We start from the raw sequence: 25102 nt of genomic DNA, 5'->3' as shown, positions 1-25102 counted from the left end.
TTGTTTTCTAGTTTCTTTAAAGGAAATATGTATAAATAAGTACACAATTAAAACTATTATCTAATTTACTTTTTTAATTAGGTTTTGGCTTTTTAGTTATCAAAACTAAAAAATAAAAAAAGATCAAACTAACTTGAAGATAAAATTTATAAGAAAATTATATATAATTTAATTTGTAAATTTGTTTTTTTTTTTTTGCCATACTTTTTTCTATAAGTTTTTTCAATTTTAAAAGTATAAAGATTTAGTATTAATTATAAAATTATTCGGTTTGCTTTTAAGCTTATTAAGCTTGTCTAAGGTGTTTTAATGTGTGTTTTATTTTAAATGAAAACATATTTTACAAAATTTATATCTTGGACTTGCACAACTCTGTCAAAGTGTGTTAACTAGTTAGTTAACATATGTTAGTTTAATTAAGAAAAAGTACTTTAAAACTTGTTATTATATATTCCAATGAACTTGCTTCGCTAGATTCTCTGTTAGCAAACAATTAACATTAAATGTTGAATATTTGTCTTGTACTGAACGATTTTATATTTTATAGTTTTAAAAATGTATTAAAAAAAACTAATGTTTAGTGAAGTTTTAGTTTTATATTTGTGTTACATACGTAAATTACAAACAATGATTTTTCAGTATCATCATTAACTATTTAATTTGTAGTTTTTAAAGTTAGTCAACAAAAAACACTATAAATCTAATTCAATAAAGCTTGGGTCATGCAATAATGTATAATAGACTTTAAATAAAGTTTTCTACTAGTACATTACGGTATCATTGAGTAATACGACTATCTTTAAGATAATACAACAATATAAAACTTTTTTAATTAAAATACATGCATGGTTTACAATTCAAAATTATTGAAAAAGTGACTCAAAACTAGTAATGTACCGGATCCGGACTTTTTTTTCAAATTAGAATCCGGCCGGATCCGGATATCAGACAAAAATGGCAATATCCGGCCGGAACCGGACCCGGATAGTGATTCCGGTACATCACTAGTATAAACTAGCCTGAATCAGAATGAGGTTTTTAAAAAGTGAAAAAATAAGAACTTTAATCTAATAATAAGTAGAACAGCTAGCCACAAGGTTTACAAATTAGGTGTTATTTACAATTAAAAATTTGAAATCAAGTTTTTGAACAAAATACACTAGAAAATTACAAAATATTGAAAACTTGATCAGCTTAAACTCATTCAAAATCTAAAAGAAAACTAGCTTGAGTTTTTATAAAAAACTAAGCTAGCCTGAGGCAATCCAAGATTTTTTAAAATTCCCAAAAATTTTCAAACTAGCAGGGTTGCCACTGTTTAAGTCAATTAAACTAGCTAGAGTGAGTATAAACAAGCCTGAGTCAGAATAAGGTTTTTAAAAACTGAAAAAATTACTTTAATCTAATAATCAGTAGAACAGCTTGCAAAGGTTGACAATTTCGTAGTAAAGTTGTGGACTGATTGTGGTACACTTAACTTATTAGTACTACCCATCATAATTAAATCCTACCTTATTTAATTAATATCTAACAAATACTAAATTCTAACTGAGACTACTTTCTATAATCAGACACGACAGTTTTGAGTGATGAATCTTTTATATAAAACACTACAAGAAATACTAGCATATGCAAAACTATTAATTACTTTGGTAACACTTTAAAAACTAGAAGCTATTAAAATCTACATCAAAAGACTTAAAACAATAAACTAAAAATTAAATAAAACTTTTAGTAAACAAGAAACAGTAAAATTTTTAATAAACTATTAAACTATAAACCTGACTTAAATATTTAAACAATTAAAAACCAGTTGAAATATTCACTTTTAAAACAAAACATCTACTTACAATAAGCATTCACAAAAAGTTCAAGATATTTTGTTGCTTCAAGCTGCACACCAAACTAACTAATTGCTTACATATAAACTGCCTATCATGTTCTGATGTTTTGTTACATCAGTATTTAGTTTGAAACATTTCGTCATATGATTCTAATTGGCTCATACATTCAACCATATTAACTCTAAAAATTCTCTGAGCTCAACTTTACATAATTAATAATGCAAGTATTCATTCCAAAGTTTTCAATTTTACAACATATGTAAATAGTTGCATTTCTGAAATGTTTATTTCATATTTTAAATGTAAACAAATGTAAATTAGTCACGTTTACAAAATGAGCCAATCACGGTAGGTGTTTAATTTTAACTGACGAAAATGATTCTTATTAATTTACAAATTTGGTTTGTTTTTGAAAAAAAATACTTTTAAGTATGGTCTTTTTTACTAACTAGATCCGGGTCCGGCCGGATCTCTGTTAGGATCCGGCCGGACTCGGATCCGGACTTTTTTTTTCAAATTAGAATCCGGCTGGAACCGGATCCGGACTTTTTTTTTCAAATTGAAATCCGGCCGGAACCGGATCCGGATTTTTTTTTCAAATTAGAATCCGGCCTGATCCGGATATCAGACAAAAATGTCAATATCCGGCCGGACCCGGACCCGGATAGTGAGTCTGGTACATCACTACTCAAAACTAGTAATCGAAACAGATCATGATTTTTTAAACTAGGAACCGTTTTTTCTTCAAATAACGCGCAGTTACTTTAAGGGTGACATTTTATAATAATCTTACTAACGGTACATTTATTGTGTAACTGTATATAACTTAATTTCAAACAATCTAATTTAAACTAAACTATAATTAACTAAACAATAATTAATTAGCAATTAAAAAAGATCGTACAAGTATTAAGGAGCCCTACATAGATATTTCTTGAAGCTTTTAATAAATTACACATATTTTTGTTTTGAAACCGAATAATGAATGTAATGCAATATAGTATAAGTTTTCTCAAACTAAAGATTATTTGTTTTTTGTACCTGTTTGCTGTTTTTTGAAACTTACTTCAGATATAAACTTTAAAGTTTTGTTTCGTCTTCAGTAGTTTTAATACAGTTTAACTTCTTACTAATAGTTTTTGCTTAACAATTTTTTTCTATACTTGTTTCATAAAAAGTGTTTTATGAGATGTTTAATGATAGTTTTTTATATACTGTTTTTAGACTTCATAAAAAAAACCCTAAGTTGGTCTACGTATTTTTGCTTAATATGTACTTAAAAAAGTATCTTAGTAAAATTAGTTAAATATAAGATTATGAAAAAAATTTCCATTGTCTCTACACAACTTTTCTTATGTATAACAAAAATTTGTAGACTTAACTCAGTAAAAATATTTAGTTTTTTTATAATACATATCATAGGCTTTAAGTGCTTTAAAATCTATTAAAAAATTTTAAAAACGAAACAATAATAAGTTAATTTTTGTTACAAAGTTGTTTTTAGGAATCCTTATTTGACTACGGCTTTTGAAAAATTAATATGATATTGTTTTATGGTAATTAAAATTTTAATAATAACTAGTTTTTCAGAAAAATACTTAGAAAATGTATTTACATAATCAAAATTAAGTCTATACTTTTATTTTCCACTGAATTAAAAAAAAAAACAATAGTTTCAATACGACGTATTTAGTTTGAAAAAATAACTTTTACAGTATAACAACAGAATTATATTTCAAAAACTTTTTTTAAGTATTTTAACAATCGGTTTTTAAAAGTTGTAGTACTGTCATTACATATGTTGTTTTTATAAAGTAGTTTGAAACTGTATTTTAAATAATTTTGAAATCAATCTAGTACACTTTTTTTCCAAATAAAAACTTTTTAAAGTTGACTTATTTGGAAAGTATCAAGACAGTTTTACAACATGTAAACAACATGCACTCCTTTTTGCTAGACAAAATTTTCTGCTTAATTTTAATACCAACATAAAGTTTTACAAACTAAAAGTATATTGAATAAACTGTACGTAAATTACTTTGCTACTTGTTTTAAAGTTTTCAAAATGCTTAATAGAAGCCTTTTTAAAAACCAGATGCTTTGTTTGATTTTCGAATTTTTTATTTAAATTTTCAAATAGTTAATTTTTATTAACTAGCGAGTTACAAATATAAAACTTAAAACATAGTTCTGTATTTAAATGGAAAAAGTTTTATTTCGGAATTTGATAGCATGATGTGACTAAGAACAATATAATTACAGTGTAACTATAAATGAATATTATCTCTAACAACTAATCTTCTAAGTGTAAAATTATATTTATAATTATATTTTTATCAGTTTTTATTTATTTTAATATTAACTATAATTTGAAGTTTTTTTAGCTGTGGTTGCGCTTAATTTTTGCTAGAGTAATGTAAGCTATAAAATTTTGCTATGATTAACTATTTTGCATATTAAAAAGGTGACGCTCTGCTCTTACACTTAAAGATTAAAGTTTCTGTCTTTATAATAAAAAGTTAGATGCAACCAAATAGAATTTTTAAACATACTGCAGTCGAGTTTTAATATTAGGTCTGTTTTACTACGTATTCTTTTAAGCTTTTGTTTGTTTTGCATAAATAATCATACAAAATTACTTTCACACACTGAATAGTTCAACTAGTTTTTGTTTTGTTGATTAAAGTTTGAATTGAGTTTTAAAATAAACCGTGTAAACATAATCACAAAACAGAATTAGTTTCGTTTGAACTTAGTCTATTACAAATAGCAACATTGTTTAAACAACTAAATCTTAGATTGCGGTTTTATTTTTGGTAAACCAAATCTTTTATTTCATTAGTAAAAGCTTAGACGAAGTTTAATGTTTTTATAAGTTGAAAATGTTATTTACTTTAGTAAAAGTCAAAGTTGAAACCTAGATTTGTAAATTTCTCTAAGAACTATTCATAATTTATGAGCTTAGCGGACAGAAAAACAGATAACAGCAAAAATACAAAATTTACACCGATTTTCTACTAATATGCCATTACTTATTTGTAAATTGTTGCTTCGTTCGTTATTAATGAATGAACGTAAAATACGTTGGTTCTTAGTGAAGAAAGCTCATTACTTTTTACGATTTAAGGTTTACAAGTACACATCAAAATTTAAATTAAGTTAAACACGTTTAGCTTTTTTATGTTAAGTAAGCTTTATACTAGCATTTCAAAAAGTTTAGTTTAATCTTTATATGCTTTTAAAACGAAAAAACTGCTTTCAAATGTTTTCAGTAAAGCTATGAGTGGGCGAATATAAAATTATATCTAAGCTATTCAAAAATACTTAATTTAACGCTAGTATAAATGCTTGAAAAAGTATCTTAAAAACTAAAATGTTTAAAAAAATACTCAAGTACTTGTTATAAAATGGAAGACCAAACTGCATTAGAAATTAAGTCGGCAGGAAAAAATTCAGGCCTGGAAGTATGGAGGATTGAAAACTTTGAGTTGAAATTACTTCCTAAAACACAACATGGAAAGTTTTACATTGGTGATTCGTACATCGTGCTAAATACTGTTCAAATTAAAGGTATGATTTTTTCGTTTGTTTTTGTTATTCCTATCCTACTAATAGCATTGCGAATGGAATAAAAACTATCTAAATAGTTATAATTAAACATAAAGTGTAACTTATATACGAAACTTATGTTTCCGTTGATTCATAAGCAGTTAGTTAAGTTTTTGTGACAAAATTAATTTTAACGTATACAAAAACTTTTGGTTTCAAGACTTTAGCCTTAATTGTGTGAAAATTATGTACTTGTTTTAATAAGTACAACTAAAATTAAGTTTAAACTAACAATTACTTTTAAACTTTCTTAATTTTTTTATTTGCTTATTTCCAAATAGTTTTTAGCTATAAATGGTTTTTGTTGATAATAATATTAATTACAGAAAAAAAGTGATAAGTGTACATAATGATTAGTTTTGCTTAAACAATATCACATAGTACATTTTTTCTTATTAAGTTGATTAACTTAAAAACCAATACTTAAAAGTTTTATTGTAAAACTAAAATATTTAGTTTTAGAAATATTGAGAATGACTCTACAACCTAAAAATTATGTATAATATCTAAAACATTTAGAAGTCTGCTTGATTCTATACAACTTCAAAAAATAAAATTAAGCTAGAGTTCAAAAAAATATTTGATAATATTATTTTTTTTGTTTTAAACAAAATTTAGGTAGTACTTACCGTTATGACCTTCATTTTTGGCTTGGTGACGAGTCTTCTCAAGATGAAAGAGGTACCGCCGCTGTTTTGTCAATAAAAATTGATGAACAGCTAGGAGGAAAACCAGTTCAGTTTCGTGAAATTCAAGGTTTTGAGTCGAGCACGTTTATGGGCTACTTCAAAAATGGTATCAAGTATTGCGTTAGTTTTGTATTAGTCAACTTAAGTTTTGTAAAATGATGAAGTACTTTTATTTTTTAATCAACGAAGCATTAATTTGTCTTAAATATAAGATTATTTAAAGCAATTTAATAGTTAATATTTTTGTTTCTACAGTTGCATTGAAAGCAAAAATAAAAAAACTAGTATAAATACGTTTTTTTATTCAAGTTTATAGTTTTCTCAACATGTTTTAATCTTTCATTTATAACCGGTTTACAGATTTAGGTGACTAAAAACTAACACTTTAGTATCATTTATTGCTACAAAAAAAAAAAATATTCTTAATTAAAACTATTATACTGCTTAGCTTAAAATAGCTTTATTTTTAGAAAGGTGGAGTTAAATCGGGCTTCTCACAGGTAAAAACTAACGTTAACGAAATAAAACGAGTTTTGCACATTAAAGGAAAAAGAAGTGTGCGAGCAACGGAAGTTGATATGAGCTGGTCTTCATTCAATCAAGGAGACTGTTTCATCATCGAAATTGATAACGTTTTAAAATAGCTTTACTTGAATTTTTCTAATCTAATCTACATAGTTGTTATAACACTTTAAGTGTAATACCACTGAAAATATAAAAGTTCGTATTAGTCTTGATTGTGAGTTAGGTAAAAAAAAATAACTTTAAATATTCATAAATATAAAAAAAATAACTTTAACAAACTTAAATTCATCTTATATTTTGTACTTATTTTTATGGATTGTCAATAGTTCAAGTAAAAAGGTTTATATTTAATTTAGAACATTTACCAATGGGTTGGAAATGACTGTAACTTAAAAGAAAAACTGAAAGCTTGCCAATTAGCAAATATGATAAGAAATAACGACAAAGCAGGAAAAGGAAAAGTTATGATTTTAGATGATCACAAAGCCACTTATCCTATAGAAGTTATAAAAGTAAGCTTTGATAAACATTTCTTTCTAATTTATGTTAAACTGTTATAATAGTTTTATATGCTTGTGCAAAGATACGCTATTTTTATTAACAATTTTACAACGAAAAGTATATTATTTATTTTATTTTTTTTTCAAATTTAATCTTAGAGACTACTTAAAAACAAAACAAAGATAGTTTTAATTTTTTGATGTTGTTATTAATTACTGACTAAAACTGTTTTTAGCATTACTTCTAAACACTTGCATAACGCAAACAATACTTTTCTAGTTGAAGTTTTGGTAAAGCCACAATCAAATATAAAATACTGAAAGCAATTTTAAACTACAGAAAACTTTATCATGAAAAATTTTCTAAACTTAATACAAATAAAACTGAACAGGCGATAAGTGGGAGTCGTTGCGATATAAAACCACCAATACCAGATGACGTAATAGCTGTAAACACCAATAGAGGACTTCTCTACCAGGTTTGCATGGACACGGGCGATCTGGTCCTCACCAAAGTCGGTACTTCCCCATTTCAACAAGAATGGTTGGACAGTGACGACTGCTTCATAATCGACTCCGGGTCGAACAACACCATATTTGTTTGGAAAGGTTTCCACTTTTTATTAATCGTAAATTAATTATATTCATTTTAAAGTTTCTTACCAAAAAAGAGAGCAAAAAGTATTTTGTAATATCTATTTACTTGTTTTTTTACGTTAGAATTTTTTTTTAGGCAAAGGAGCTAGCAAGGAAGAACGTTCTGAATCACTTAACATAGCAGAAAAGTTGATAGTAAAAAAGAATTACTCGAAAGGAACTAGAATACAAGTAAGCTATTGTATTTGTTTTATGGTATTCTATGCAACATTATTCTAGTGAAAAGTAAAGCTTTTTTTTAGTTACGTAAATAATTAGTAGCGTTTTCACCCACTTAAAAGTGTAAATCACAAAATAGTTTAATTTATTCTTTAATCTCTGGTCAACTTGTATGTTCCTATTTAGTTATAAGTATCAACGAAATATTACAAACTGTAATTTTAATTTAAAACCTTTCATTACCTATTTATCTATTACTCGCTTTATTACAAAAGTAGTATTTTCTCACAAGAACAACATTTCTCATTTAAAACAGTTAATGAAGGATGTACTTATTTAGTTGATTAATTGTTTAAAATTGATTTTATTATTTAAAGGTTATAGCAGAAAACAGTGAACCTGCACTATTTACTCAGTATTTTAAAAGTTGGAAATCTAAAGACCAAACTGTCGGTTTTGGAAAGGTTTTTTCAACGCACAAAATAGCACATATCAAAAAGGTGTGAGACTTTTGTCGTACACTTAATTTTTTAATTGCCAAAAAGTTATAATAAAAAACTACTTGTAACTACAACTATATTTGTATATAAACCTTGATGTTAGCATGGTATGTTTGGTTCAAACAAATATTAGAATTTTAAATTGTTAGTTTAGAGAAATGAAGTGATTTTATCTTCATTTTTGTTTTAATAACTAAAAAAAGAAATTTATTTCACTCAATTTAATATATAAACTAAAGCTTTAATATCAGGTTCAATTTCAAATGAAGAATCTTCACAATACACCGAAGTTAGCTGCTAAACATCGAATGGTTGACGATGGCTCAGGAAAAGTGAATAAACTTTTAAGATATTTAGTTTTTTTTTTGTATACCTTATTTGATAAAAAGTTTAAGTGCAAAAAGCTTTACTTTTTTACAAATTTTACTTAACTCTTATAAAATATATTTTTTGTTAATATCAACTATTCAACACTTAACACTCTTACTATAATCAAACTTCAGGAAAACTAACTACTTTTTGATTCATCCAAAGATCAACAAATTTAAAAATATAAACTGACTAGGCGGATTTTTAAGTAATTTTCAGAATTTCATATTAACTTAAAGTAGTTAATTTTGCATTCTAAACAAATTAGCTTTAAACCTCGAATCTACTAGTCCCTTTTTAGTAAAAGTTACAGTTAAAATATAGTACAAAATTTATGAGTTTGTTGCATAAAATTTTAGTTCTTAAACTATTTTTTAATCTAAATACTAATAATTAATATTTAAGTAAAATAGCAATCATAAGTTATAACTTTCACAGTAAGAAACTGTAACAATTTTAACTTGTTCTTCTGTATAAAGCATTCATTCAAAAAACTACTTTTATTGTAGTTAAAACCTAACAATACAACTAAACCAAAACAACTAACAATAACAATAAGGTTGAAGTTTGGAGGGTGGAAGGAGTTGAAATGGTGCCAGTTAACAAGGAAAACTATGGAGAGTTCTACGCAGGCGACTGTTACATAATTTTGTACACTTATTTGTACAAAAACAAAAATGAGTACATCATATATTTTTGGCAGGGACAGCAATCAACTGTCGATGAAGTAAAAATGATTGTCTTAATTTCAAATGTTAAAACTGTCAAAATTTAGTAACACATTATTGTATATTTGTTTAAATCTTTCTTTACGATAAATAAACTTAAATAGTATTTTTTTTTGTAAATGATGATAAACTGTAGTCAGTAATTTGTTTTACTTAAAACTTTCAACTGGGCAATTTTGAATAACTGTAAATAGATAGGGTTTTTTTCCTGTTTTATTCATTGTTATTTTATATTGATACTATTTAGGGTACAGTATTACGATGTTTTGATAAAACTTTTGTTTATTACCTGTGGTATAAGTTGTCTTTACAAAAATATTTATCCAATAACACTAAAAAAAGTTATACAACTTTTGTTCGGACCGACTTAAAAAAAGGAGGTTGTCGATTTTTTTTCTTTGTTGGCATTCAAATTTTGAATGAGTGTTTAATTAATTAAAACTTATTAATGTTTTCAGGTAACAGCATCTGCATACCTTGCCGTCCAACTAGATGATAAATATGAAAGGAAACCTGTGCAAGTTCGGGTTGTCATGGTGAGAATATTGTATTTCTCCATAAAGTTAAAACTTTAATTTGAGTAAAGCTTATGTAATTCTAATTGTTTAAATATGGTTAGGATAAGTTTGGCCATAAGTATACTAGTTTTATAAAATAAATAATTGGGTTAAAACTATTTCTATAACATATCTATATCTACATTTTCAAGTTTTAATTAATGTAATCATTACAAATTTATACAAACTTCCTTCTTTTACGGCAGGGAAAAGAACCAATGCACTTTTTAAGCATTTTTCCAAACCCTATCATCATAACAAACGGAGGTTTCGACAAAAAAGTAGGCACCGAGATCGGCTTGTCAGAAACTTCCCTTTATCAGGTTATACTAGCTCATTTTGTGAAAATTTCATGAAAATTTATTTGTTCTAATTCGTTGTAGGTTTATTTTTAGTATTTATGAGAAATGTCTACTAAACTTATCTAAAGAACAACTCATCAAAAAAAACTAAAAGTGTTGGAAAATATGATTTTGTTATAATTTTATACAAACTAAAGCTAAGTGAACTGAAAACCAGTTTTCAAGGTGCGTTCAAGTGAAGCTGGCGGTACGAAGGCAGTAGAGGTGAGTGCGAAAGCTTCCTCGCTGAACTCGAACGACGTGTTTGTGCTCACTACCGACTCCCAGTGCTTCATCTGGATTGGAGTTGGCGCTTCTGAAGTGGAAGTTGAAGCTGCAAACTCAGTTGCTGGTTAACAGTAATAAATAAATACAATTTCACACTTACTATGTTTGTTAAAAATAAATTTTAAGTTATATAAAAAAGAGTTCTGTTTAATGAAGATTTATTAAACTTTTTTTTTAACAAATTGTTCTTTAGTAGTTCAAACTTCAACGAAGGTTTGTACAAGTTTAACTTGTTGAACAGAAAGATGTGTTAAACAGAAATGAATTTATTAACCTTAAAATTATTATAAAACTTTTTAACAATACTTGTGTGTGGTTACTATGTTTTATTACAAATAATTCTAATAAAATGAATTAAGGCTATTTATTGGTTTTATTGATTTAAAATTTTTGTTTTTCAAGTTAATTAAGATGTAATGAACAAACTCACAGCTTTAAAAATATATCCTTAACCATTTAGGCTCTAATTTCATTTATTCTCAAAAAGTTTTATTTCTAAAAACTCACGCTTAACTGTTTTTTTTTTCAATGTAACGGAAGTAAAAACTTAGAACTATTTTGCTCGAATTAAAGTTTAAAATTATTTTTAAGATTTATATTTTGTGTTTTGTTGAATTATATAGTTTACTGTAACAGCATTCAATTTTAGAAAAATTATCAAAGTTCAAACCGCTGACTATGAGAGAGACTTTAGAATTCACGTCTTTTTGGAATTTACTGGGAGGAATGGATCTGTACGCGAATGATCCTCGATTATTCGAAGACCTTGAAGAAAACCCTCCACGAATGTTCGCTATATCTAACGCAAAAGGTTTTTATGTAGGAAAGCCTATAATTTTTAACTTTTATATATACAACATGCGAAATTGTTCTTTTAAAACAAGTTGGTCATAAAAATTACCATTAACTGAATATTTATATTCTTTTTCTTAAAGTATTGTATTAATATGACTAAAATACTTTTATAGTTTGTAATTATGTAAAAACTTATTGTTATTTTAATGAAATAGGTGTTGTAGAAATACAGTTATACAAACAACAAAAACGGTACTATAGTATGTAAGATAAGACGTTTTGTATTCATATTATATATTAATCTTGTTTAAATAGTTTTTATAACAAAGCTTTAAATATGAATAGTTTTAGAATCAATGATACTAAAACTCAATAAATAAAACAAATTACTTTTTTTTCATTCTATTTATTACAGTATTAAAAGAATACAATTACTTAACTTAAAATTTGAAAAAAAAAATTATGAGAATGTCCTTGACAATGACGTGAAAATGTATCCAAGTGGTGTACGACTCGATAACCGAAAGGTTCCTTCGTGCACTAGGTCTTAAGACAAAACATTTTGAACGTTTTTTTGTCGTTCAATAAACAATACAATAATGAGTAGTATTTTTGTTGCAGCTAAAAACTTTTTATAAGAAGTAGATGACATTTTAAATTTCAAAGTAAGCTTAAAATCCACTATATATTAAAAGATTAATAAAAATTAGTTTGTTTGCTAGAACTCAACAATAAACTTGGTTTCTTTTAAGAATAACTTATAATTCTCTATACTGTTTAAGTATACAAATTTGCTTAAAAACAAGCAAATTAAGTATTTATGTTCATTTTAATAATAAGCTTAATTTAATTTCAATAACAAACTATCACTATTATTTAATATTTAATCATTGTTAAGTTAAAAGGCTAAATAAAATGTAGTGATTATGATGAATTTTTTGTTTCTATCTAAAAGTATAAAAAGCTTAATCTTGTTTAATAAAGTTGTAACTTTCCTTTGTGTTTTCTCTACTAATACTTGTATAACCATTGTAAAGTACATTTCTTCCTCAAAAAATATAGAGTTAAAACTTTTTTTTTGAAGTGTAACTTGTTTTATTTATCGAAAACGTATAAACTTTTAAAGTGGTGCATACTTCTTTTTTTTTTTTTTTTGTAAGTTAACATTAAACTAATAAATTAGTTTAATTTTAGTAAGTCCGTTACTGATTTCTTTTGAAAGTATAGAAAAAATGTAATTTTTTAAAATTTACTTATTCAAGTTTTATACCTACTTTTTTCAAGTCAGTACAAAAATATCAGAATTGACTTAATTCAATGGTACACAGATTATAAAAAAATGATAACCTTAATTCTTTAATTAACTTTTAAAGTAATTAATGATTCAAAATAATTTTCAACCGACCGATAAAAACAGGAAACGTGTGTGTGGAGGAGATAGCCGGCGAGTTCACTCAAACCGATCTTGAAGTTGATGACGTCATGATGCTTGACACGTGGAAGGAAGTTTACTTGTGGATCGGAATTGGTGCGAACCAGGAAGAAAGAAGGGAGGCGCCAAAGTAAACTGTGCAATATCTAAGAGCTTGCAGAGATTAACATTTAGCCTTTATTTAGGGCACTTATATTAGTTTAATGAGTTGTTTGCATTACACTTGTTGTTAAAAGCTAAAATTTTGAATGGTAGAAAAACTTACTAAAAAAATCAATTGTGTTTGTTTTAGTCTTGGCAATTTTATTTCAGTATACAAGCTTATAAATTCCCTTTTAAAAGAAGTTTAGCAAAAATCTACAATTAAAGCGTTCGTTTTAGTGATTTAATATAAACAAGTATAGACAACATTTTAAATCAAATATACACTTTGTAAAATGTTTTTTTAAATTACTTAATACCTCAAACAGGCTAGCTGCACAGTACATTAAAACTGATCCACGTGGCAGAGATCAGGACTGCCCGATAATAACTGTCAAAATGGGCCATGAACCAATCAACTTCAAAGGATTCTTTCCGTCGTGGGACGAAAAGTTTTATACTTTCGAAGAGGCTGATTTTTAACTTTTTAGCTTTTCTTTTTTGTATGCTTATATATTGTTAATATATCTTTTTTAGTTGAGGTAAATTGTATAATGAACATTGGTTGATGTTAATAATGAACTTGGAGTTTATCAAGTAATCAATTATTTGATATTTTATCATTAAACTTGTTAAAATAAAACGTTTAAAGTTTAGAACCCATATAGTCTTGCTAATTTTTGAACTTTGTTTACTAGGTGTGATTAAATTTCATAAACGAAGCATTAATTATTTAATAAAGCTTTACAAAGAATTCTAGTTGATTACTTTGCTGGTAGATTTTAAAGAAAAAAATGTTTTTTGAAATTTATCTTAAGATAAAGATAATAAGTTTTGTTTTGTATTTTATTGTAAAAAAAGTTTACTGGTAACAAAGTCAAAATAAAACTACTAGAGCGTTGTATAAGCATGATTTTTAAAACAGTTTTACGACCTTATGAAAATTAATACGTAGGGCTCGTTTTGATATACATTAAAAAAATAGTTGAGGATAACCTTTTAAACTTTTATATACAAAGTATATATTCATAAGACTGCGCCTTATACTAAAAAAGTATTTATATATCAGTGTAATCTTCTTTTGCAAAAATAATATTTTATACAGCTTATAAAAACATTACTAATAATTTTCAACTATTAATTAACAATTATAATAATAAAAACAAATGTATGCCTTAGAACTTTTTTTAACTTTCGCACTTGCAAATTGTACTATAAGTTGAAATACAACACATTATAAGCAATGCAAAACTTGATAACTTTGTTATAAAGAAAATTTGGCACATTAAAACATATAGTTGATTATCTAACCTAATTTAAAAGCTTATAAATCTTGTTTTAAAACAGAATTGTGTGTGTAAACTAAACTTAAAGTTTTTTTCATCATTCCATAAATATTACTTAATTTTTGAAGTTCATAATGTAGAATTGCATAATAATCTATTATTTTTGCATGTAAAGAAAATTAGAGAAAATTTGCATTAAATTCATGGGTTGTAGTTCTGCAGTTTTTAAATAAAGTAAAGCCTGTGTGTATGAAATAATTTTAAATAGTATTTCTATCTTTAAAAAAACCTATGAGAAATAAAAGTTAATACTCCAAGTTAAAAAAAAGTTTTTATAAGTAAATTTTATCAAGCTATTAATCTAAACCAATTATAAGACTTTCATAATAATTTTTTGAGATGTTTTAATGTAAAAATGTTATAACAGTTAACTATTTTACTTAAAAACCCTGTAAGTTTAGGATTACTTCAGAATTGATTATAGTGGTTTATGGAAAAAAAACGAAAAATAGCTCAAAGCTTTTTAGTTCAAGAACCTGGATAAGCAAAAAGACCTCTCGGTCATCTAGTTGCATACCAAACTTAATTAAAACTTTATAATGAGCTACAAATAAAAAAAAAAAACATAGTTGTTATTGTAATTATAATAATTTTATATAGTTATTACAAACAAAAATGTATACTTTATAAAATACTTTAAAATATAAAAAGTATCTAGCATTTTTAAATATAAGTTTTCAGTTACAAGTAGCTAATATTACTTATTATGATATATAATGTTTTTAAACACATAGTTGAAAACTCTTTTTATCATCACAGTCAACCTTTTCTACACGAAAAACAATAATAAACGTTTTTGATCAGTTTAGTTATAATTGTCTTTAGACGATATTATATAATTGTTTTTGGTGTCTATTTAAGTTTTTTCAATGTAGAAGGCTAATAAAAGACAGTCAGAAATTTAAAATCTATAAAGCAACTAAACTCAAATGAAAAAAAAAGTAACATGTTAGTTAAACATCCTATCCAAACAGGACAAAAACTTTTTAAGTGTAGTCTTATTTCCATAGTATTTTCTAAACACTTTAAAAGTTGAGCATTTGAAAATAATAGATAAAAAGTGTAGAATATAACTTTTTAATGTTTGTTATTATAAGAAACTTACTTTTATTACACTTAGTTGTTCTACAAGTAATATTTTCGATAATGGAAATTAGTTTATTTACAATTTTGTAAAAATTAACTTTCCGTTGATGAAAAACAATAATAAAAAGTGTTAACTTTTTATCATAAAAATAAATTACTGTTTTAAAACCAATGTTCGTAACCTTTTTTTATTCCATACAAAAAGTTTACATTATAGTTTAAATACATCCATAGCTGTTTATTGGCTACCATATTGGTAAAACTAATAAATTGTAAACTAGATATGTCTTTTTTTTTTATTAAATAAAGTAGTTTAAAAAACAGTAGCAATCAAGCATACAACCTAGTTTTATCAAAAATAAAAGCTATTAATTTAACTTAAAGCAGTAGTAAAGTTTTATCAAGGTAAATTTAATGTTCTAAAGGTAATTGTCACTTCTAAAACTATATCTTGAATTCTGGTTGTACAAAAGTTTAAAAAATAAAATTTTCATTTTTAAACTTTGGTATTAGAAATTAACACAAGCTAAATTTTATTTTTCTTAGTATGAAAGATTATATAATAACTCGCCTCTGCTATTGCATCTACAATTCTTATAATTAGTATTTTTAAACGGTTTTTGTACCGAGTTAAACTATCTATACAATACCTAATTTTAAAAAACAGTAAATTCTAATTTTGATATCTTCTAATAATTCTTATGAAAACATTTGTGTCATTAAGAACATTTTTGACTCAATTGGTAAAACTCATTAAAGTAATCAAGTAAAAAACTAAATAATAATTTTTATAAAAAACTTAAGATTTTATAGTAGTTTATAGCAGTTCTAAAAATAAACCAACAAAACTTTTTAACCAACTGTTTCAATTTTTTTCTAGTTAATGGACATCTTTTGTAACGAACTATATTTTATTTGTTAACAATTTGATTTAAACAGACGTATAAATATATATAAAAGTGTTATATAGCCATATAAAGAAGACTTAGTGTTTACAGTAAACTGCTGCTTTATTAGTTTTGTATATTAATTAAAATGAGATTTATAAATGACATAAAAACTCATTAAGTTGTGATCTCCAACAAAGCTTAATGAGTAATTACTTGTTTTGATGTTTTTTTTTGCTAGTTTTTTAGAACAAAAAAGTATTTAAGGTAATACTTAGCTATATATTCTTGATAAAAAGGTAAATTTACAAATCAAAAAACTATTGCTATTATTTTTTTTGAAAAACTTATTTTTGAATGAACGTAAACAAACGTATTAGATATTTGTACGATATACAATTATTAAGATAAAAAGAAAAACAATAAATAAACCTTTTTGTTGCAGTTTATATTCATTTATTTGGCATTATGCTTAAAATTACAAATAAATTAATTTAAAATAGTGATTTAGTTTTATGTTTTTTTATTGGTTTTTTCATTCTAAATTAACAACATACCTATATGGTATAAAATCTAAGCTTGAGATCGTTTTTTTTAATTTATAGTTAGTACTTTAGTACAGTAGGCTATAAATTAATCTATATTTTAAATCTTATAACCATTAGTAAGCAAATGCATAAAATAAGGATTTTTTATACATATAACAAAACAGTTTTAAAAATAAAATAAATGAAACAAGATTATTTAGGTCGAACACTTATGCGTTCTTATAAAAAAGCGATAAGTTGTACTGTTAAATAATTAAAACTTTTAGCTTTAAAAAAGACAAAAGTTAGAACAAAGTTACTTTTCTAAAACCGCTTAATTTCTAATTTCATAAATTAAAATAGATATATTTATGTCATAAATCATTATAACTTTATCATCACAAAATTATGTTACTTAGTTTAATTTTGCAAAATACATTTGATATTTGATAAGCATAATATATCTATATTATGCTTTGTTAAACCATCTAATTATGTTTGTTTTTGTAGTTCCTTATAAAAAAATTGATTTAATTCTTTAATTACATTTTATTGAATGGAAACGCTAATTACAAGGAAGTGCTTCATTTGTTTAAATAACAGCTCAGATATATAAGTAGCCAAGTTTACAGAATTTAGAAGTGTTATAGATTTTTATTAATGTAGTTAAATTAAACATAATAATTTTTTAAGACCTTTTTAGCACTTTTGTAAAAAAGTATAAGTGAATAAAAAAATACGTATAAACAGTAAAATTCGCAAAATTTTTGGTTTATGTTTTATTGCTTCAAACAGTTTTATATACTTGTTTTCTCTGAAAAACAAGGAAGTTTAACTTCCACATTGCGATATAATTCTCTAAATATAAAAAGCAGCAGAAAATCATGACATGACTAGCTTGTTAAATAAGAACAACATGAAGTAATAATAAAATGCATTTTGGTGGCGAAAGAGTGACAACTTTATTAAAGTTTTTTTACTGACTCGCTTTTAATATGAAATAAAACTACAGTAAAAAAACCCAGTTATGAATTCTACACAAGCAAAATGTTTAGCTTATTTAGTTAAAAAACTAAGTTTATTTAGTTGTTTATGTTTTAATTTTACTCAAAGATGTACTTGAGAACCTTTTTAAACGTTTAGAGAAATATTTATTAAAAAATACTAAGCTAAGTAGCTAGGCCGTTATAAAATGTTTTTTTTGTTTCCGTTTAAAATGTTCTATTGTTCAAAAAACGATGAAATCATTCTCTGCGTTTTTTGTTTTGATTTTTGTCTGCTTGAATTTAACGCGTTATATAACTAAATTAACTTTACTTAATGTTTAAGTTTTTTGTTTAGTTAATCTGACCAAAACATTAGTTTTTGTATGTAGAAAGAATTTTTTATACTTTAGAAAGTTAGAAAGTTTGATTTATGCTTTAATTTACAAAACACTATAAAAAGTTATTACTTTACCTTATAGTTATACAAAATAATCAATGTTCTTAGAATACATAACAGAAAAAAAATGGTATAAACAGTTTTTTTTTATAAATAGAATAGTACAAAAAAAGACAAAAGTTAAATTTTTGTGATTTGTTTGTTTAAAGAAGCTAATAACACAAAGACAAAGCTTGCTATTTTACTTCCTTTTAAGAATGTAAACAATCTTAAGCTATAAAATAAATGCATTGAACAGTTGTTTTTATAGAAAATGAAATAGTAAAGAAGCACTTCAAGTACTTGGAAATATACAAGCTATTTTTTTATATACTTAAAAATGTAACCATGTGTATAAAGTTTATAACGTAAAAATACTATGAAATAACTTCAACTCTAAATATAATTTTAAGTAATTGATTTTAATACTTAATGACGGACAAAACCACATTTGAGATTGAGAACGCGGGCAACTCAGCCGGGTTACAAGTTTGGAGGATCGAAAACTTCCAACTGGTGGCGCAACCGAGCAGTCAACGTGGTAACTTTTTCACAGGAGACTCCTACATACTCCTTAACACCGTTCAACTTAGAGGTTTTTATATATCTATTCACAATGAAGCTATTATAATAAAATTTAAAAAATTTTCTATAATTAAAGATAGGTTTACAGGCGTAATTGAAATATCAGCTATCTATATTCACAGATCACTTTCTTATTATATATACTATTTTGGTTATTTATAATGAACCTTTTTTCGATTGTACTTTTCTTGAGCTAAAATTAAAATAAATAGATAATTTAAACATATATAAAACATATTGTTAAAAGAACCTTTTAAACTAATTCAGCTATGTTTTTTTAAAGAAAGAATAGCTTTTTAACAATTTATCGTTCATTTTATAAAATTCATAAAAAACACTGTTTAATTATTAGGTTCAAACTTCCGTTACGATCTTCATTTTTGGCTCGGTGAGGAATCTTCTCAAGATGAGAGAGGTACCGCTGCTATTTTGTCAATAAAGATTGATGACCAGTTAGGTGGAAAACCAGTGCAGTTTCGTGAAATTCAAGGTTTCGAGTCGAACACGTTTATGGGCTACTTTAAAAATGGAATCAAGTATTGTGTGAGTATACAGTCTACATTTTATTTTTTTTAAACAGTGAAAAAATTAAATTAACTTGTTTAAACAGATTATTAAGGACTTTCAGCTTGTTGATAATGAAATTAGAATTTTTTTGATACCTTTTTGACTTTTTGACATGTTTTTGATTTCTACGTTTTTTTAGTTGTTATAATCTTTGTATTAAGAAATAAAACTTTACGATAAACAGAAAGGTGGAGTGAAGTCTGGCTTCTCACACGCCAGAACGAACGTGAGCGAAGTGAGACGAGTTTTGCACATAAAAGGAAGGAGGAACGTTCGAGCGATGGAGGTTGACATGAGTTGGCGCCAGTTCAATCAGGGCGACTGTTTCATCATCGAAATTGACAATGTTAGGATTAATTAATCTACTTAATAAATCAAATTGAGATTTTAACAATTATTTGTAGAGTTAACTTATAAACTTTAGCAAGACTTAATAAATTTTATGATTAGTTTTAAACAAACAAAAGTATTTTGTAAAACAAACTGACGTTATTTATGTTGCAGAACATATACCAATGGAATGGAAGCAAGTGCAACAGAATGGAAAAGTTGAAGGCGTGCCAAGTCGTGAACACGATCAAAAACGAAGAGAAAGCCGGTAAAGGAAAAATAACTATTTTAGAAGAGGGTGAAAGGATCCCACAAGAAGTTTTGAACGTAAGTTTTGGCTGAAAATTGTGCAAAAAAAGTGATTTATTTTCTAAATAGTTGTTTATTCTTTTAGTTTAAAGATATAACTGTATCAAAAATTTTCTAACAAAATAAAAACAAATTTTCTCAATTAAAGGTTCTTAGTGGAAGTCCGAGTGACGTGAAGCCAGCGATCGCTGATGACGACTCAAAATCCAAGGCGAAATCGAAAGCGGCCAGCTTGTACCAAGTGTCGTCGGACAGCGGAACCCTGGAAGTCACGAATAAAGGTACTTCCCCGTTCAAGCAATCGAGTCTGGACAGCGGAGACTGCTTCATTGTGGACACCGGATCGGGTCAAACAATATTCGTGTGGAAAGGTGTGTGTTTAATAGTGTAATATTTATTATATAATGAATATTGACCAATTTATGATTAATACTTTTTTACATCTAAACACGATTTAGTCTTATACAAAACTTTTTCAAGGGTCCAAAGCCAGTAATGACGAACGCAGCGGTGCTTTGAATACTGCTATGAAATTCATCAAGAAAAACAATTACTTGCCGCAAACTAAAATACAGGTTAAAAATTGGTTAAACATCAGTTTTTATTCAAACTACATAAAAGTTCTTGTCACATTACTTCATTTGAAGTATTTACAAAGTATAGCAAAAACAGAGTTTAACTGCAATTACATTTTAACTTTTAGGTAGTATCTCAGCATACTGAGCCAGCATTGTTCACTCAGTATTTCAAGGACTGGAGAAAGAAAAACCAAACTGTTGGTTTTGGAGCAACGTGGAACAAGAGCAAAATTGCTAAGATTGAGAAGGTAATGAAGTAGTCCAAATGGTTTAATAATACTATTTGTCAATATTTATAAAGTTTAGTATGCCACATAACTAGTAGTGTAATAGACTTAATCATGAATAACTCGTTTAAACTTCTATAACTTTTATAGAACAGTAAGACATAGTTAAAGGTTTTGTTTTATAGCACTTACCAGAAAACTGGCAACAAAACTAATATTTTAAGTTTTTTGTTTTTCTAGAATCTTATTAGGTTTTATAACATACTTGTTTGTGTAAGCTAAAAAAATATAAAAAACTTTAACGATTAAAAAAATTTAAAACATTATAGACTTCAAAGTTAGGCAATTTCATAAATAAAAACATTAAATTTCATTTTGTACATTTCAAATAAAGTATGTTGTTCATTTTCTTTTATTTACTTATAAACTTATGGTAAAAATAAACCGTAATATAACAAATAATAATAAGCTAGTGCTTGATATTACTGATCGGAAGTGATCGTGATATTACGCAAATATTTGGTTATTAGTCAAAATAGCGTTAGTAAAAACTAGATTTTAACACACATAAAACCTAAACAAAAATATTATACTACTATTATTAGATAATTAATTTTTAGGTTTTAAATATTTAGGTTTTGTAATTAAATATTATTTAATTAATTAAATAATAATTTATAATTAATATAATTAAATATTTAGGTTTTGAATAAAAAATAATAAAAGTTGCGATACTTCTTGGCTCTAAAAATAGTTGTAAACTATTATGAATTAAAATATTTATTAGTAAAGTAATAGAAAAAAGTTTATTGTTGATCCTTATATGCTTCTCACTAGTGAATGTTGTTTATTTTGCATAATTAAACGTGAAACTTTGTTCAGGTGAAATTTGAAATGAAAAACCTTCATGACACTCCAAAGTTAGCAGCAAAACATCGAATGGTAGATGATGGATCTGGCAAGGTATTTTTAGAAAAGTTACCTTAGTTATATTATCTTATAACTACAAAACGTTTTTAACGAACATAAAGTTTTGTTGAAGTACCGTAAAATAAAATGATCGCAATCAGATTATTGTTTTGTATTAAGAAACTTACTAAATATATATTTTCTAAAGTTTATCATTTATTTTTGTTGGATATACTTTTAACCGTATATTCATAAAAATACAATTTTTTGTATGGTGCGAAATACTTTTGTATACATTGTTTTTATTTTGTCTATGGATAAACAAAATATGTAAAAGTATTTATGATTGAATAAAGCGGTACTTTATCATTTTTATTCTATCATCGTATAGCTTTTTAGTAAGTGTGTTTAGGTTGAAGTTTGGAGAGTTGAAGGGAGCGAAAAAGTTCCTGTGAAGAAGGAAGATTATGGTAAATTTTTTGCTGGTGACAGTTACATCATCCTTTACACGTACATATGCAGAAACAAGGAGGAATATATTATTTATTTTTGGCAAGGAAAACAATCCACAATTGACGAGGTTTATTTTTATTTAATAATTGTTGATAAACTTATAATTAATTTTTAAAAGTATGATTTTATCATACTTTAAAAGTAAGTACTTTAAAGTATGATAAAAATTAAATCATCTATATACTTAGACAGAACTTTTGACAAACATTAATTTGTGCTTGAGAGTTTGTAATAAATGTAAATTATATAAAAGAATTAATATGTTTTACAACTTATTGACTTTAATCAAATTTTTGATACAAACTTGTAATAATCAACAAGTTTTTAACTGGCTTTAACAGATAACAGCTTCGGCGTATCTGGCCACTCAGTTAGACGATGAATACGGCCAAAAACCTGTGCAAGTTCGAGTTGTCATGGTAATCATTAGTTTTGTGTTTTGTTTGAGTATGAACTAAACAAAGTGAATAATTTTGTTAGGGCAAAGAACCGATGCACTTTTTGAGCATATTCCCGAACCCGATAATAATATCTAAAGGTGGATATTCGAGAGCTCTTAAAAAAGAAACTGGGCTGTCTGCTACTGCATTGTATCAGGTATCTTTTAGCATTTTTGAAAATAGTAAGTGAGACATTTATACACTAAAACTTTTAAAATCTAAGTCGGTTATCAAAAATCAAACTACAATTTTTACAACCTTTATTTTAGGTTTTTTTTGTTAAAGTTTCTTATAAAAGTTTTGCTATCTTCATATAACAAAACTTGTAAAAAAAAAAAAACTTGGTTTTTATAAGTCTAAAACATTGTAATATGATGAATAGTTTTTTTCAAAAGTAAGTTAAATAAAGATCTTGCTGAGTTATAAACCATTTATAAGAAAATTAAGTAATGTGGAAACACTCATAACTGTTTTATATTCATAAACGAAACTCCTAGGTCCGATCATCGGAGTTGGGAGGTACAAAAGCGATAGAGATTGCAGCAAAAGCAAGTTCTTTGAACTCAAACGACGCTTTCGTTCTGAAAACTGCTGGTAAATGCTTCATTTGGGAGGGCATTGGCGCTTCTGAAATCGAAACTGAAGCCGCGGATATTGTTGCTAGTAAGTATAAATAACTAAAGTTTTACAACTGCCTATAAACATATTACTGCTTTGAAATTTATTTTCTCAATTAATAATTAATGAAACAATTAGTGTCGAGCCTAAAGGAGATTGCAAAATATTAAATAGTTTTGTTCAAAAATTTTTCAGATAAAAGGTAAAAACTTTATAAAGATTTGTTGTATACACTCATTATTTTTTTAGTCTGTACTAGTACTCCGTTACTGCATGTTCATGTTTTTAGCCTATAATAAACATGAAGCTAATTCTGCAGAAGCAACAGCAACTTCCTCACCTATTCGTCTCAAAGAAAACGGTGAGAGCGAGGAGTTTTGGAAGATATTGGGAGGAAAGACCGAGTATGCGAACGATCCCCGGTTGTTTGAAGATCTCGATGAAAATCCCGCAAGACTGTTTGCAATCTCCAATGCTAAAGGTACAACAAATACATTTAGAAGCAAAATTTGTGTTTTTTCTTGTTTTCATGGGCAAAAGAGATAAATGGATAACTAGTTTAACGTGCTATGCTTTTAAAAAAACGTTTTTTAGAGAGATAAAAGTATTAAATCGATAAAACTGCGGTGTTTAATCTCATACTTTCAGCAAAAACATTACTGCAAACTTAATTGAAAAATATGCACTAAAACAGGAAACGTGTGTGTGGAGGAGATAGCCGGTGAGTTCACTCAAACCGATCTTGAAGTTGATGACGTCATGATGCTTGACACGTGGAAGGAAGTTTACTTGTGGATCGGAAATGGTGCGAACCAGGAAGAAAGAAGGGAGGCGCCAAAGTAAATTGTTCAATATATAGGAGCTTGCAGAGATTAACATTTTGCCTTTATAAAAGACACTTAAATAATTTCTTTAAGCTGTTAGCATAATGTTTTTTTGTAGAAGCTAAAAGTTAGCCCTATGAAAAAAGTAACTTTAAAAGATTTAAAATTAAATTTTAGTTAGTTTTCTAAGTTCTTTCAAAACAAGTAAACAAAGTTAAGCTTTATCTAAAATGGCTTAATTTAAAAGTATTTTTGTTTTAGACTAGCTGCTGAGTATATCAGGGACGACCCGAGAGGCAGAGATCAGGACTGTGTCGTCATAATGGTTAAAATGGACCACGAGCCAGTCACATTCAAGGGGTATTTCCCATCGTGGGACGACAGCTACTTCACAAAGAACCTGAACTATGAGGACAGAATCAAGCAGCTTCAAATTTAAACTATTTTTTACATCATTTTTATTTCTTAAAAATTTGTTTTACAAAACAGTTGGGTATCTTTATGTTTTTCATAAAATACTATTTCTAACAATAAAACAAGTTTTTTCATTCACACTTCCTTTTGGTAAAATCAAAATAAAATAATTTCATAATTATTATTTCTTTATATTAAACAACTATTGCTATACTTATTAAACTTTTGAATCAAGATTAAGCAAGTTATTTAAAAAACTTATATCATAATAAATTATTCTGCAAAATAAATAAAGTTATATATGTTATACTTTTAATAAACTATATATAAAGCAGTATACATTATATATACATACACTCACATTATAATCTTGTATCTTCGACTCT

The 25102-nt window shown here is 26.2% G+C and overlaps 2 protein-coding genes across 2 annotated transcripts; both read left to right on the top strand.

The window, feature by feature from the left end:
- The first annotated feature begins 5251 nt into the window (after positions 1-5251).
- On the top strand, positions 5252-13617 carry LOC145832385 (scinderin-like). The gene is made up of 15 exons (XM_082939705.1): positions 5252-5414; positions 6072-6262; positions 6613-6774; positions 7024-7179; positions 7560-7776; positions 7901-7995; positions 8361-8483; positions 8735-8815; positions 9412-9579; positions 10039-10116; positions 10344-10460; positions 10665-10830; positions 11416-11577; positions 12979-13123; positions 13464-13617. Exons 1-15 carry the CDS (start codon positions 5252-5254, stop codon positions 13615-13617), a joined length of 2178 nt encoding a protein of 725 aa, XP_082795831.1.
- A 5208-nt stretch (positions 13618-18825) lies between these two features.
- Positions 18826-24918, top strand: LOC145831219 (gelsolin-like). Its single transcript, XM_082938364.1, has 15 exons — positions 18826-18997; positions 19340-19530; positions 19739-19900; positions 20059-20211; positions 20342-20564; positions 20674-20768; positions 20897-21019; positions 21881-21961; positions 22320-22487; positions 22762-22839; positions 22901-23017; positions 23358-23523; positions 23798-23959; positions 24173-24317; positions 24564-24918. Exons 1-15 carry the CDS (start codon positions 18835-18837, stop codon positions 24739-24741), a joined length of 2205 nt encoding a protein of 734 aa, XP_082794490.1. The 5' UTR covers positions 18826-18834; the 3' UTR covers positions 24742-24918.
- The last annotated feature ends 184 nt before the right edge of the window (positions 24919-25102 follow it).

The sequence above is a fragment of the Thalia democratica genome, chromosome 3 (genome assembly GCF_965202585.1).
Source record: "Thalia democratica chromosome 3, ktThaDemo2.hap1.1, whole genome shotgun sequence".
NCBI classification, from domain to species: Eukaryota; Metazoa; Chordata; class Thaliacea; order Salpida; family Salpidae; genus Thalia; species Thalia democratica.
Note: the sequence above shows the minus strand (reverse complement) of the source record. Positions and strands in the feature narration are given on the sequence as shown.